Consider the following 16,994-nt stretch of genomic DNA (forward strand, 5'->3'; position numbering starts at 1 on the left):
AGTCGGCTGCATTCTCTTTGGTCGGCTGTTTCCTGCATAGAGTCTGGATGTTTCTTCGTTTCGTAATCGTTTATTCACCTAACTAATAATGGACACGGAAAATCTTATCAGTTTAGTTCCAAAACGTAATTTCCTCTATGACAAGACCCATAAGCATTATTGCAACAACGTAAGAGAATGTCTGGAAGGAAATAAGCAAGGGAATGTACACCAAACAGGTTAGAATATTCAATTTTGTGGTAGATTAGACCTATACAGTACTTTATTACGCAATTATTGTTGACCTTATTTCAAATCATATTATCATGTTGGAGTCCATATACAGTACGGTATGTCAATACGATAATTGACATGGATTGGATGTACAGTATTTGCAAGTAATCAACTTCATTTTCCATATCAAAATTTAATCACTAAGTTTTACAATATTTAAAATTCTTCCACCGTTTTGATACTTTTTTTGCCTTTTGGCAAAAAAAAATTTATTTGTCAACAGTACATGTTCCGTTCCTTATTTAGGAACATCCTCAGCTGTTATTGTAGCTTAGGTGAATTGCTAAGATTTAAAACACGTTAATTTGCTGGTACGGTACATTGATTCATTTAAAAACTACTAAAAATACCAATTAAATGATATTAAAAACAATGTAGGGGTTAGTGTGTTAATGATGTGAGAGCGGATGATTACATAGTTACCAACTCCATGACAGGCAAATGGTCTAACACAGGGTTCAACTTGCACGAGGACTGGAGGGTTCTAACCATGAGTTACCAACTATGTAATCATCCGCTCTCCCATCATTAACACACTAACCCCTACATTGTTTTTAATATCATTTAATTTAATTGGTATTTTTAGTAGTTTTTAAATGAATCAATGTACCGTACCAGCAAATTAACGTGTTTTAAATCTTAGCAATTCACCTAAGCTACAATAACAGCTGATGATGTTCCTAAATAAGGAACGAAACATGCACTGTTGACAAATAAAAATTTTTGCCAAAAGGCAAAAAGTATCAAAACGGTGGAAGAATTTTAAATATTGTAAAACTTAGTGATGTACAGTATTTACTGTGAACAATTTTGTAAGTGGCATTCCCGACGGTTGTCGTTCATGTATTCCTAATAAACAGTACGGTAATGCACAAGAAGCTGCTGTGTTGTGGACAAATACATTTTTCGGTTTTTAATTAATGTTGATGCCACCTCGATTAATGACTGCACCCTGTCGCGGCACGCAACTTACTGCATTAATGTTTTATCAAAGCCTCCACTGCGTGCTTTGTGTTTCCCACGTAGAATCCCATTCGATTCTATTCTGCTTGATGTAAACAGTGAAGTGGAAATTACGACTGATGGGTTCGATTCGATTCCACAAGGTGAGAGTGAACATCTGGTGGTGGTGTTGTCACAGCGTGACGTCATATGGCCTTGGCAAGCCCAGAGAGGCTCCATGACAGGCGCAAACGGTCTAACACAGGGTTCAACTTGCACGAGGACTGGAGGGTTCTAACCATGAGCTGCTTTGAGCGGACGTTTTCTATCTCAAGGGGCTCTAAAATTTGAACTGTTTATCCGGGAAATATATTTACAACAGAACACTTTAAGCGGGATAAATATGCATATATCTTTAATGCAACCGATCGAGGGACCAAGAATATCACACTTCTTAGGCGGGAAAACTACTTATGCGGGAACTTCTTAACCGAGTTTCACTGTATATTTCTTGCTGTATCAAATGTTATGATCCATCTATAGACTGCAATACTGCTGAATTTAAAAAAAAAAAAAAAAAAAAAAAAAAAAAAAAGCAGGTGTTCATTCCAAACCACGGTTTCCATGCTGTGTACTTCATATACGTTTGTTGACATTGTGAAAGTTCATGGTTTGCATTTTCTAGATGTTATGTCGCAGAAATACCGTATATTCAAAACGACAGTGAAATACAGTCACAATTATCATTTGATGATGAATACCCGGACATGACTGATAATGAGTGGGAAAGCGAGGAAAGTGAAATCGATGTGAGTGCAAAAATAACCTAAGTGACAGAGCAGACACAGACGACGAAAAAAGAGTTGTCTCTCCTGTGTTGTCTGTAAGACCTAAAATGTAAGAAAAGACTATTTATTATTGTAAAATTTGCACAGCAAAGCCATTCTTACACCCTGATACATGAAATGTATCACGCAAGTGAAAGTTTCTAAACTGCCAGGGAAGACTCAACATCACGTGTATAAAATTGTATCATAAATACTAGTTAGATTGTTACTGTACACATTTATTAATAAACTAGCTGATGTACCCGTGCTTCGCTACAGGATTCTCAGAAAGACTGTCTTTGTGGTTTTCCTAACGGAAGTCAACTTAGGCCGTTACAAAAACGACAGTAGGAATGTAGCGATTAAAAGCAATGTTAACATAAATACTCGATCAAATGAAAAACAGCACATTTCCTCTTAATGAACAGTACTACGGTTACAGGTCATTATCCTCATGGTTGTTCCGTACTGAAGGAAGTTATTCACAGCAATTATAAGAAGTATTTCTATCTACCCATTCAATACAAATCACCTTTATTGGTGTTTACACTTTCATACAATTAATTCTTCTAAGGGACATGTTTCGCTCTTATAAAGAGCATCTTCAGCCATTAATTTTAATCTTAAAATGATGTTCATGAACGGTCATAAACATATTAAAAAGGCAATTGTCAAAATTAAAATTACAGTAGTCTAAAAACCAAATTACATTACATCTAAAGAACATCATTAAAGCACTTCAAAAACGTGATAACATGAACATTTAAAATTATCACAATTTCCATTCAAAACCTTGTGTCTGAAACTATTATTGAATCTTCATCTTAAAAACAGTAGTAAATGTTTTTCTATAAAAACAGCACCAAGGTGAACACCAATCTTACGGAAAAACTAAAATTAAAATGCAACTTGTGTGACGTGGTGTTTCCAGAATTTAAGTTATAATAGAGTGACCACAAAGTAAATTGTGAAAACACAATAATCCATATTGCTTAAAACATAACAGACAGGACATAGAATGCGTGCAGGAGTCAAATGTGGGCTTTAGTTGAAAATGCTGATCAACTTGTGTTTACACAATTTAGCTTGTGGGCACTATTTTAACTTACATTCTGGAAACATCACGTCACGTAAGTTCCATTTTAATTTTCATTTTTCCGTAAGATTGGTGTTCACCTTGGTGCTGTTTTTATAGAAAAATATTTGCTACTGTTTTTAAGACGAAGATTCAATAACAGTTTCAGACACAAGGTTTTGAATGGAAATTGTGATAATTTTAAATGTTCACGTTATCACGTTTTTGAAATGCTTTAATGATGTTTCTTAGATGTAATGTAATTTGGTTTTTAGACTACTGTAATTTTAATTTTGACAATTGTCTTTTTAATATGTTTACGACTGTTCACAAACATCATTTTAAATGGCTGACGATACTCTTTTTAAGAGCAAAACATGTCCCTTAGAAGAATTAATTGTATGAAAGTGTACACACCAATAAAGGTGACTTGTATTGAATAGATGGATAGAAATACTTATTATAATTGCTGTGCAGTACTACCGTGTCGATCTAACAGCCCAAAGTTCCAGTGCTGGAATGAGCAGGCCGCAGACAGCTGTCAACACTCCTCTGCCATTATTCCATTAAATATGCACACTACTCATTCCAATCAGTGCCTCAGAGTAGGGATTGAATAGTTCACATGCTATGATGAACCAGTTTACTACGTACCAGTAGTATCGTAAAATTTATGAACCAAGGAATGGCAGATAAGGAAGAAAGTTACCCAACTCCCCAGCTACTTCCCGCCAATATTCAGAAAGGGTGTTATACTCGGTCGACTGGTCGAGTTGATCGTGCGATTAGGGGCGCGCTGCTGTGAGCTTGCATCCGGGAGGTAGTGGGTTCGAACCCCACTGTCAACAGCCCTGAAGATGGTTTTCCGTGGTCTCCCATTTTCACAGTAGGCAAATGCTGGGGCTGTACTGTAATTAAGGCCAGGGCCACTTCCTTCCCACTCCATAGCCCTTTCCTATCCCATCGTCGCCATAAGACCTATCTGTGTCGGTGCAACGTAAAGAAAATTAAGAAAAAAATACCCTGTATACAGCAGTAATCGTATCTATCGGAGATTAGTAGCAACAAAGACACAAAGCACATTACAACAAACAATGGTCAATGTAACGTTATTGTTGATCAATGTTATGAGCTTTCTGTATTGCAGGCTTTCACACTTTTCTTTCGACTCTGTGATATTAGGACGTCTTACAAAATTATTTATAGCGTAGACTGTAGTTCCTTATTCCCCGACTATATACCGATTTTCTTCTTCTTTCTTCGATTTTGGCCATCTAAGGACCACGAAAAGTAACCCTATGAATTCATCTTCATCCTTCTTTTCTTGACTTCCAATGGTTCTTCATCCTTTCACTTAGCTGTTTCTTCCTCTCTTGTGTCCAGATGTTATTACCTTTCCTCTTTTCTTTCTCCTGGAAACCATTGAAATTTTGTATCAATCTTTTGAAAGTTGTTCTGTCTTGTATTATATACCAATTTTCATTAAATTCTGTTTATCCATTTTCTCGTGACTCTGCACTGGTATGGACTTAGCAACAAAAATCCAAATTCATGAATATCTCTGTTATCATACCCAGTACAGTAAAAGTGTATCAGACATAAATGATAGGAAATTTAATGCTATATAACTTTAGTCATGTTGTATTTGTCGATAGGACCACTAATAACACAAATATTTGAGAGTTAAATTTTAGGCCTTCCTTGAAACTACCATTTCCCTCAGCGTTAATAAAATTATTTATAGCCTAGATTATAGCGACTTATTCCCGGACTTTACATACCAATTTTCATTAAGATAGGACCACTAATAACAAACACTTGAGAATTAAATTTTAGGCCTTCCCCTAAATTACCATTTCTCTCAGCGTGAATAAGATTATTTATGGCCTTGATTGTAACGGCCTATTCCCGGACTTTACATACTGATTTTCATTAAATTCTCTTCAGCCGTTTTCTCGTGATGCGTGTACATACAGTGAGACAGACAGAAATTACGGAAAATTAAAAGGTGCATTTCCTTGTTACTATGGACAAGACCGATACAGAAATACCATCCTTTTTTAATTTCTGAGCAATGTACAAACAAAACTCTTATTTTATATATATATTTGACAGTTCAATATTTATAGCAGTAGTCATAGTGAATCATGAAGTAGGGTAGAAATTGAATTACAGCTCAGTTGTTTAGTTATCTTAATTGAGACTACTTTGTGTTGTGACTTGTATCATTTCTGCACTAAAACCAGCAGTTAAGGATTTATTTTTTCAAGATTACATGGATACCTACAAGCTGACCTCCTGAAATCAGGTATAAATGACTTAATAAACCTTAGAGTACTTACATATTTGCATTTTCATATGTGTTAAGAAAAAAAATATTTTTACAAAAAAATAATTACGCTCACAAGCAAAAACCTATCTGCTTGGGAAGGGTTAAGTGCATATAATGACTGAGTCAGTCATGAGGGAGGTATAATTCTTAGGCAAATCCTGCAAATGCATCCAAACTGTGAAAGAATACTTCAAAAGGAAAATAGTGAGTTCTCCACTAGCACAAATAAATATCTTTACGGATATTCAACAGGAGCCTGACAATGGTAGCATTCCCACCTGGGGACTAAACTCAGAAATTTTGAAAATTATATATCGTGGAGCTGTTGAACCAATGGTATTTTATTGTGTCACTGCTTTCGAACATGTTCTGCATAAAAAATGGGAACAACAGAAATTGTCTCAAATTCAAAGAGGTTTCGTATTGCACATCACGTGCTTACCGTACAATATCGACTGACGTTGCCCTTATTTCTGGTATAGAACCTCTGCATCTCACAGGACTCAGCATGTCAACTTCTGTCAACTGTAAGAAGAACAGAATACATCCACAGGATTTGGAAGGAGTGGAACTTGAACTTCCTGTACATCATACTGCCGCCGGACATCCAGCAGATTATATGAGCTCTGTATTTGACCACCCAGAGATCACAGCCATTCAATTTACACAGACGGTTCTCGCATTACCAGCAGCGGAACATGGTATGTGAGGGTGAAGACAAAGTTCATTCTGAGAAAATAAAACTAAAGGAATACTGTTCCGTGTTTCAAACCAAGCTGCTTGCAATAGTGAAAGCAGTCGAGTGGTGCATAAACAAAAATATGTATGTGACTATACTCAGTGACTCACAAGCAGCGCTGAACTCCACAAAAGATAAAAATAACTTACACAATTTGGCAGTACATGTGAGAGAGAATATATCCAAGTACAATAACCATATATGTTTCGGTTGGGTGGGAGGTCATTCCCCCATAAAAGGGAACGAAAGAGCTGACCAATTGGCCAAAGAAGCTTGTAAATTCTAACTTGTCAGAGAATTATACTAAATGCCGAATTTCTTTTGTCAAAAGAACCGTAAAGGATGAAATGCTCTCTCGTTGGAATGAACTGTGGTTAGCAAGCAAAAATGGCTCACTAACCAAAGACCTGTTTTTTCCAAATGTATATAGTAGGCTGGGATGTAAATATATAGAGTGCAACTTTCATTTAACTCAAGTGCTATCAGATCATGGTAAATTCAATGCTTACTTCGAGCGATTCAAAATTCCAACACAAAATGGCTCACTGTGCTTCTGCACTTGAAGACATTCAAACTGTAGAACACATTCTGTTCAACTATCCTGCTTTTGAGAGAGCACGTTTTGAACTTAAGAAGCATTTGTTAACTTGCAGTCGCTCTTTTGAAAAACCAAAAAATTTCATATTTTATAAAAAATGCTGCACTTTTCAATTTTCAGAATTTGTTGATTATGTATTTAAACACACAATTTGATACTGTCTGCTTATTAGCTGTTTAACATATGAATGGATGAAAACCATAACGGTATAAGTGACATTTTTTTTAAAATGAGTTAAGTGCAGGATGTAACTCTGGGAGGATGTATCCTTTCACCAGCAAAGAGATACCAGTGATAGCGGTAATATTCTGCGCTCTAGTGATGGGTGGTATAACTACAAATGGCATGCTTTATATGGGTGGTGACGATGTTTAAATGCCTTTTTCTCTGAATGACCAAAATGCTACTTATACCGTTATGGTTTTCATCCATTCATATGTATTGTATATATTATGATCTGGTATTTTAAATATTAGTACTCTTAGTATTAAGGATTGTACATATCATGCTTTTATCTTTCCATTTCTGTTCATGTCTATTTTGCTGTTTATGTATTGAATTTTATCAGAGAAATTGTATATTTTGTATAAACTACAACCCTAACATACCTTATGGTAAAATAAGGTTCACAGCACTTTGGAGATTAAATAATAATATTCAACATTCAACTATTTAAAAATTCATATATGACCACATACAGCTGTAACAGTAAAATTCATCATTACTTAACAGTGATCAAACCTGAAGGTCTTTATCGTTCTGAAATACTCAATTTACATAATGAAAATTGAAAGGAACAATTAGAAATTAAAGAAAGGAAAATCATGAGAAAAATCTTAGGGCCAAGAATTAAAAATGGAGCACATTACCCCAAACCTAACAGACATCATCCACGAGATTTGGGCAGACAAACTTCCAAGAGACTGGAATACAATGAAACCTCGTTAGTGCGTTCCTCACTAACACGTTTTCCCGCTTAGCACATCGCAAATTCGAAGTTCCGTTTCTCATCATATTAAATCGATATAAAAATACCCCACTTATCGAGTCACGAATTATCGTTATTACCACTTATTATGATCACATTTTTCCTAGCCCTGAAAATGTTATTTGTCATCCCTTGTGAAACAAACGTGAATTCCAACTCGGGTAAGATCCATCGCCACAGTTTCTTGATTACGGGAAAAAGGCCTTAAATTCCTGAAATTCACAGAGTAAGTTGCACGTTCGGGGAGCAAGCTATTAGCCTCAGGAATGTTGAATTCTGCTTGCTGGTGAGCAGCAAGATTGCTGAATAACACAGCGAGTCTATTTGTGCTTGTATTTCACATTTCATTCAGAAGTTAGAAATTAATTTTGTGTTGAGTGATACAGTGAAGTGTAGTGAATATTTGTTGAGTGATATGGTAGCCTATATCTGAATTAGGTTGCCTTTGCTGGCAGGACCTAGTGTTTACAGTGCACTATGTCTTCTGATATAGGCTAGAGTAATTTTGTTACTTTCATTGATCTGTCTCTGTCTTATGCTCAACTTTGACAATATGAAAGTGACAGGTATGAGCGATGCTAGTAATGCCATTCCTTCTACAGCCAGTCCCTGCTATGAAAATGAAATGAAAATGTTGCTCATAGGGTCGGTAGGTGCATGCATTTCAGTGGGCTTGGCAGACTTATATGTAATAGCAACTTCTGGCTTGGTGAGGAAAGCAAAGGGAAACTGCCTCACTCCTCATTTCCCTACTACGCCTCTTCAGTGATGCCTAGGGCATGTATAACAGCTGACGGCAGAGCTGTTGAGGATCCAACCAGACTTAGGGCTGAAGACTGAACATACACGTCTGGATTAGGAACATAAACATAGGTACCCATCAAATCTACCGCCTACTACGAGTACGATCACATTTTTCCTAGCCCTGGAAATATTTCTCATCCCTTGTGAAACAAATGTAATTTACAACTCGGGTAAGAGCCGTCGCCACAGTTGCATGATCACGGAAAAAAGTGAGCCTATTTGTGCTTGTATTCCATTCGAAGTATGAAATTTATTTTGTGTTAAATGGTACAATTAAGTTTTTCGTGTGATACAGTAGCCAATATCTGGATTAGGAACATAATCGTGTCAAACTGACTAGTGTGGTGCATATTTGTCTTATGATAGCCTAGGTATGGATACAGAAAAAGTGAACTTCCTTTCTAATGAAGAAAACATTAAAATCTTTCAGAAAGTGGACTGGCAACCGGATCGTTAAGCGTGCAGAGGTCGCGAATGTTGAACTCGCACCTTCGAGTTTCAACTCAATCGATTCGACTTGGTCAAAATTTTTCAAAATGGTGACCAAAATCATTGTCTCAGTCGCACATGGCAGAGTATAACCTCCAATTCATTGTCTAAGAATGTGACCAGAATATAATGTTTTATAACCTACTGCTCCAAAATAAAAGGCTTCTACTTACATCTGTTTTAGAAAGAGTGTGATCTGCAATATTTGGATATTTTTACTGGCCCCCGTGCATAGTTTTCATAATTGTTTGGTGTTCTTCACACCGTTCAGTGCACTTGTTATTTTATAAGTCCCAGTAGAAAAGAGTTTCATATTTGTTCTCTCGTGTTTTTCACACCTTTTAATACTTTCCTCTCATCTTGAGAAAGGGTAGGTACGGTTTTCACTGTACCCGCAGACACATGACATAAAATGCCTTCATGTCGGAAAATATATCTAGTGTTTCCATATACCCGTCGGGTAGTTTTTATTTGTATATTCAGTAGTACGTTTTCTCGCTTAACACATTCATTTTTGTTGTTCCCTGCAGAAACATCTTAATTAGGTTTTACTGTATTTCTGATTTTTCTCATGATTTTCTTTTCTTTAATCTCTAATTGTTCCTTTACATTTTTAGTATGTAAATTGAGCATTTCTGAAGCATAAAGAGCTTCAGGTTTGATCACTTAAGTAATGACCAATTTTACTGTTCCCGGACAAACACTTTTTGTTATAAGCATTCTTTGTGTGTTGAAAAGCAATTTCCATTTTCTGAATTCTTGAAGCTACTGATTTATTCTCATTGTCATTTTCAGTGATCCATTCACCTAAGTACTTAAATTCCCTTACTTGTGCAATTTTATTCATATCAATGGTAACTTCAGATAAGCAGTTTTGATATTTGTCATAAATTTAGTTTTTTCATATGAACTTTTAAGTCCTATTTATTAATAATTACATAAAATTTTCACCCAGGACTGAATAATTTGAAAAATCTTCACACAGAACTTAAAAAAAATAAACTATTTGAAAACATTTTGTCCTGTCATGGAAAATCAAGAATTCCTTTACCAACGGCCTATGAAATAAAAAAAAACTTCAATGTCCTACCTTTGATAAATCAAAATCTGCCTGTTTACGATGCCTCCAAAACGCAGTTGAAGCTTTGGATTTAGTGGGCATTACTGGATCACCGTAGACGAACATTTTCACCAAACATATTCCCAGTACAAACAAATTGAAGAACCACAGGAAGAGTGAAGAACTAGCCCACTGCCAAATACCATTTTCATAGTCTGCAAAAGACAATGATTCATCTGTAGAACCTATGACTTTTTTTCCTTCACAGGTAAATAGTGATCTGCAGAAGGAAAACAGGTATGGCCATTATAAAATAATATACAAAGATGTGAACATAAACTAGTAGATAGGCTTAGCTGTAAACAATAGTTTCCAGTTCTTTGTATAATGACTACGTAACTGGAAATGCCAAGTTATGTTGATGAAGTCGTCACACAAGAGACAGAAATTATATATACAAATAAATCAATTACCAGGAAAGTTGGAAGTCCGGCATACAACCTCAAAAACATTTCATTAAGAATAACCACCCTCAAATACAAGTGTAAGAATACTACTACTACGTGGCCAGTACAGCTGGATGGAGAACTCTGAAGAGGGTGGGAAACTGAAATGTATTCTAGTGGTGTTGTGATGAGTAAGTTGCAAAAACCCAGGAATTGAACACAGGGCTCCGAGGCCAAAAAGGTCAAGACACAGATCTCTCAGCCATGCAGCCAGACACCCATGAAGATAACTTAGCAGTGTGTGAAGATGCAGAATTTATCTTTGACCTCTTTGTTGCTAAGACAAATGAAGTGAAAGAAATTTCTTAAATACAGACCAATCAATTTTTATTATACCATCATGCTTGTACTTAATATTGCTGTAATTTCTTTAGTACTTTACGCTAGTACATAAGTCATGCACGCCAAATTTTTTCCAAATTGAATCCTGTTAATAAATGCTTGTGTATTTTACGATCCCATTTTCTCAAACGTTTACTGCACAGTTCAGGACAAGTTCTGAAATATAAACGTCGTCGTTGCAACCTTCGTATTCTGAAACCTGGAATTTTCAGAAAAAGGAATGTGCTATTTCTGTGTTCCGAGGCAGTTATGACGAACTGTAGTCTGCGTGAAAGAATCTGTGCAGGCCTGAAGCAGCGACATTCAGTTTCTGCAATTTGCTTATGTTTTGTTATGTACGATGTGGCGATTACTGTTAGAGCACCATGAGCAAGAATTAATTTTTTGTACGGATGATTTAATATTTTCATTGCTGATGAGAATGAGTCAATTTCTCACAACATCTTGGACTGATGAAAAGTAGCATTGTTTTTATGTATGTAATACAGTATTGACAGGGCTGACCCACTAAGAGCCTGTATAACTGCCAACCAGTCAAGGAGCCAGACTTCATATTAACTACATACCATATTTCTCCGAATCCAAGACTACATTTTCCCCTCGGAATCTCATGTGACAAAACAAGGGCCGTCTCGCATTCGCGACCTAACAGTAAAACACCACTGGCAGCTACCATAGTAACCACACTGCTTCACACAAACACACACACACACACACACACACACACACACACACACACACACACACACACACACAATCTCCCTTAAAACTCGTCCTTCAATATCTGCGACTTTATTAGGCCTATAGGTTACATCGCTAGCCATGGCAACCGGTTGTACAGTGCTTCTGTGTAATGTCTCTAACTCTTGGGAAATAGTGAAGAGAGAATGACATTCTACTAGGTGGAGACAGACTCGCAGCGCGGGCGACCGACAATCTCCTGAGCAGATAAAAAATATCCCTCTATTATCCTCTATAAAAACATTTCTCAAATCTTCACAATGGCATCAAAACATTCTTAGAAAGGCCATGGCTACTCACTGGCAGAGTTATAAGGCATCTACAGTACCTGACACTTGGTAAAATTAACAATTTTACAGACAGCAGCAATATTTCCGTGATAGGTAGTCATATTGTAAAGGCACGTGGAACGGGTATTGCCGGCAAATTTTCAACGGGTTCCCATTGATATTATGATGCCAATTTCAAGTTAATGGTTATTAAACAAGCAGAAATATTGAACAAATGTGCAGCCGCAAAAAAATACGGTATAACTAAAGCCAATGTTCCGTGTTAGCGTTGTGCCATTTCACTGTTTGCAATGAAGTTTATCTGGAGCAAAAATGGTGACTATACCGTAAGAACGCCAGAAATAGATCGTCAACGTGTACATGAATGTTAAGAGAATGATACTTTCGTCAGGTAAAAGAAGGGAAGAAATTATAGAAGGCAGTGAGAAAAGACATCGGAATATTGTTAAAAATTTATTATTGAAAAAAAAAAATTGATTTTGCTAGAAACATACCAGCAGAGCAATACATGAAGCATTTGGAAGAAGGCTGATTGAGAAGAGAGAAATATATATAGAGCTGAAGATAAATAATAGTAAACATCTTCACAAATAGGACAAGTCATTGGCGATATAGAACTTATAACATTTCACGATATAAAACTGCACGATCTAATTGGCAGAGTACCTCAGTGCTACATCAAAAGATACCGGCAAGAAGACATAACGAAAGGAATTCAATATCAAGAAGTTCCGGAAAAATAACAACTGTCGCGCAAGGAATAGAAAGATTATATATTACGGTTAAATTGAAGCCTTACTAGACATACTGAAAGACTAAGACGACATAAAATATCATACTACGAAGCAGTAATTACAGATTAACAAATAGATCATAGTAGGCTTTGTTTCCAGAAGATGACGAAAATGGCCATGTTGATCTGCTTTTCTATTTTCACTGCGCAAGAAACCAACTACGTCATGTGCTAGACGTGCAGATGCGGAGGCTACCTTGATGATGGTAACACGATCGACAAGTCCAGTCCACGAGGACCAGAGATGAGCGAAGACCATCCCTAACATTTCCGAGAGGATAATACGATGCCGTAAACCCAAACACCGCATGTCCTAGCCAGCTGGACATGTGATAGCAGCAACAAAAGCAGGAGGAAAAGATAAGTCTTGACTAAGAACATTCTTCTAGTAAGTAATTCAGATAATATTTATTTGCAAAGTGCCATTTTATATTTATATTCCTTACTTGAAAGTTTTATATAAAAGTGCTATTTTAAGTGTCCTATAAGAGTGATGTTACGTGAATAGTCAACTGAATTCACAGTATCAGAGGTTAATAGGTAATCATCTAACATGAAAGACAAGTCCATTGATATAGGAAATGATTAACCAGTGATTATTTAATGTTTGCGTTCGTAATGTTGCCAATGGTGAATGAAAAGCGGTTAATTTATGTAAATGCGATATTATGCGATATTGTGGTTAACATTAGGTTTATATTAGGGCATGTACTATTAAGCTGAGATGAAACGAGATCATATATAGGTTATTATAACGTCGTAGAAAGATGTAATAAGATAATTTATGGAATGTGAAGAGAATTTGAGAACAAAATAGAACATTTAGATGGATGATTAACAATGAGAAAGTGACAAGCGTCAAATTGAGATGAATTATTATGTTGTTATAGTATTAGGATGAGACACGAGATGTGTTATATGAAATAAATGAGTTATGTGAGGAACGGTAGAATGGTATGAGGAATAATGATGGTGATGTTGATTATTATTATGTCGCAGATGAAGAGATAGATAATTCCTAGCAATGAAATTAGGTTAATTGATGCTATTCGTGATAACTGATAAATAATAATTATAATTGGTACTCAAACATATGTTAATTCTTCAGGAAGCTTTATATAGTATAGTTGGGGACAAAACATGATGGCCTCAGTTCCTAGAAGCGAGCTGGAAGCCAATAGTCGAATCACACCCTGCACCCTGCTGAGTTAACGAGTTCCAAGCGATCCTTGTTTGTTTTGGAGTGGCTGCCAAACCACTTTCTTCCCGACTCTCTGTAGTATTTACCCTTTCTTCGTGTAGAGTGCAGTATTACATGTGATAAATATCATTTTTGATTCCTATTGATATTTGACTAGAATAATAACAATAAGTTAATTTATTAATATGACCACCTAATCAATACAATAAGTCTTATCTTAGTTGATTTACATTGGCATGTTAACTATAGTGCTATTAAAACAATGTGCGTGTTCTGACAGTTCGCAGCACGTGGCGCCGAACAAAGGAGTGGGAGCGCTGTGTTGCCACATGATCCGGCAGGAGTTCCTACATCACAGTTAACATCTCTCGTTCTGCGCTACGCTCTTTCCCCTTCACCTTCTTCACAAGGCTCCTTTTATTTATTTTCTTTTTCTTTCCCTATTCTAATTACTGTAGCTTAAGAAATTTTTAAAGCTGCTGCTGTTCTTTCTACAACTTTGTTAACGTCTATCAGTGGGCCTCCATTTTCCCTTTCAGCCTCAAAATGTTCTCATAAGGCACATACCATATCGCGAGCTTGACCACGAATAGCGAAGCCATGCCTCCTCATTACGCTTGCCTTTTCTCGAGGTGAATACATTCTTGGTCGCCCTCGTTGTCGTTTATCGGCGCTATGAACGGGTTGCAACATTTTGAGTTCAATAAATGAGACGGTGTTAAAATTACACTATGCTACACAATACTATAATTTACACTACACTAGAATGCCAGCCTCGATAACGATACACTTTATTAACATGAACACAATGGCACTATAATATTTAGTTGATTTCAAAAACACACTAGGCCTATACAGACAATGATATCACTCAAAGTAGACATTGTTATATAGCCCAGCCACATGTGCTACGGTATACTATATTGGCAACGTGGAACTCGGACCGACCGCCTCACAAAGCTTTAAGACAGCGGGGGTAGGAAAAGGGAGAGCGCATGTCGAGTTGGGATTGGCTGAAACGGGAGGCGTGTACTGGTTGCCATAGTAACTGCCACCTCCTACTACCACGCTGAGAGCTGTCAGAACACGCACATTGTTTTAATAGCACTATAAAATGGTACATGTTTCGCCTTGTATTTAGGCATCATCAGCCATTACCTTAACCTTAAAATAAAATTAGCCACTTGATTTACATATACATGAAATAAAACAAATTTTTTAAAAGCCTTGGAGAGACTTGAACTAAAATTAACATATGGTAAAAGACTTGTAATGAAGTTGGTTTTAAAGATATTACAATGAGTATTTGTAATGTTGACATTAGAAGGCTTCTATTATAATTAAAATGAACAAAGCAACAGTCTGTTATGAACAAGTGATAAGATTGCTATAAAATTATGTTGGCCGACCAGGGGTTACAACGAAGAAGACGATGAAAATCGTATTTAATAAAAAATAATGTTGAATGTAATAATGATGAAAGATGGTCAAGTGACCTGCAATTATTTGTTTACAAGAGATAAGAGTTGAAAGTTGATGGCATATGGTGATGTGGTTCACTTTGATCAAAAATACGAAGTTGTAGATGAAGGTTGCAGAACAATGTTTAAATTGGACCTTGATGGACCATGTCAATAAACCCACATTCTTAACATTTTAGCATTGCATCAAATTGAGATGGTCCACCAAGGTCCAATTTAAACATAGTTCTTCAACCTTCATCTACAACTTCGTATTTTTTATCAAAGTGAACCACATCACCATATCTCTTGTAAACAAATAATTGCAGGTCACTTGACCATCTTTCATCATTATTTTTTATTAAATACGATTTTCATCGTCTTCTTCGTTGTAACCGCTGGTTGGCCAACATAATTTTGTAGCAATCTTATCACTTGTTCATAACAGACTGTTGCTTTGTTCATTTTAATTATAATAGAAGCCTTCTAATGTCAATATTACAAATACTCACTGTAATAACTTTAAAACCAACTTCATTACAAGTCTTTTACCATATGTTAATTTCAGTTCAAGTCTCTCCAAGGCTTTTTAAAAATTTGTTTTATTTCATGTATATGTAAATCAAGTGCCTAATTTTATTTTAAGGTTAAGGTAATGGTGATGACGCCTAAATACAAGGAGAAACATGTACCATTTTAGTTAACATGCCAATGTAAATCAACTAAGACAAGACTTATTGTATTGATTAGGTGCTCAAATTAATGAATTAACTTATTGTTATTATTCCAATAGAGTGCAGTAGCCGATTTGGCAACTCAGGCTGCAGTAGAGGTAGTAAATCCTATTAAGTCGCTAATAGACAAAGAGCTGCTGCTGGAAAGTAGTGGTGTGAGGCGAGGTCGTCATGATTTGTCCCAAACTATACCGCTTACGACCCATATAACATGTCTAAATTAACAACTACTTATTTGATCATCGAAAATGATTCCATACACAGATGATAGCATGAATGTAACCTATTTCTGTACAATTTTCTAACTACAGATATTCTATTCTGATAAGACAAGCTTAGAAGCTTATTTATTTACATTGTATGATATGACTGGTAACATTATTCATAATTGAAGGTAGATGATGACAAAGTCTTCTTACAAACCAGATTACTAATATCTAGTTTAATTACATTACAGCTGAACCTCGATTCTCAGTTTTTGGAGGGACCACGGAAAAAAAAGTACAACACGGGAAAACAGAAAATCCAGGAACGAATGAACCATCAACAATTTGGCTACTAAACATCACAAAAATGATACATGTATAATTGTAATCTTAAAAAAGCCTCCAAACCAAACCAAACCAAACCAAACTACAGCCCCAATGGGCCTTCTGCCTACCAAGCGACCGCCGTTGGTCCGAAGGCCCGCAGATTACAAGGTGATGCAAGATCAGTGTGACGAATCCTCTCGGCCGTTATTCCAGGCTCTCTAGACTGGGGTCGCCTTATCACCATAAATAGCTCCTCAATTAAAGGTA

General features: G+C 36.3%; 1 protein-coding gene across 1 annotated transcript in view; it reads right to left on the bottom strand.

Annotated features, from left to right (window-relative positions):
- Positions 1 to 16,994, bottom strand: part of SREBP (Sterol regulatory element binding protein) — a 131,916-nt gene that overhangs the window by 81,812 nt on the left and 33,110 nt on the right. The window contains exon 7 of the mRNA XM_067143594.2: positions 10,158 to 10,342. Coding sequence (XP_066999695.2) covers positions 10,158 to 10,342 — 185 coding nt within the window. The remainder of the gene's footprint in view (positions 1 to 10,157; positions 10,343 to 16,994) is intronic.

Source organism: Anabrus simplex, chromosome 3 (genome assembly GCF_040414725.1).
Source record: "Anabrus simplex isolate iqAnaSimp1 chromosome 3, ASM4041472v1, whole genome shotgun sequence".
Lineage (NCBI taxonomy): Eukaryota > Metazoa > Arthropoda > Insecta > Orthoptera > Tettigoniidae > Anabrus > Anabrus simplex.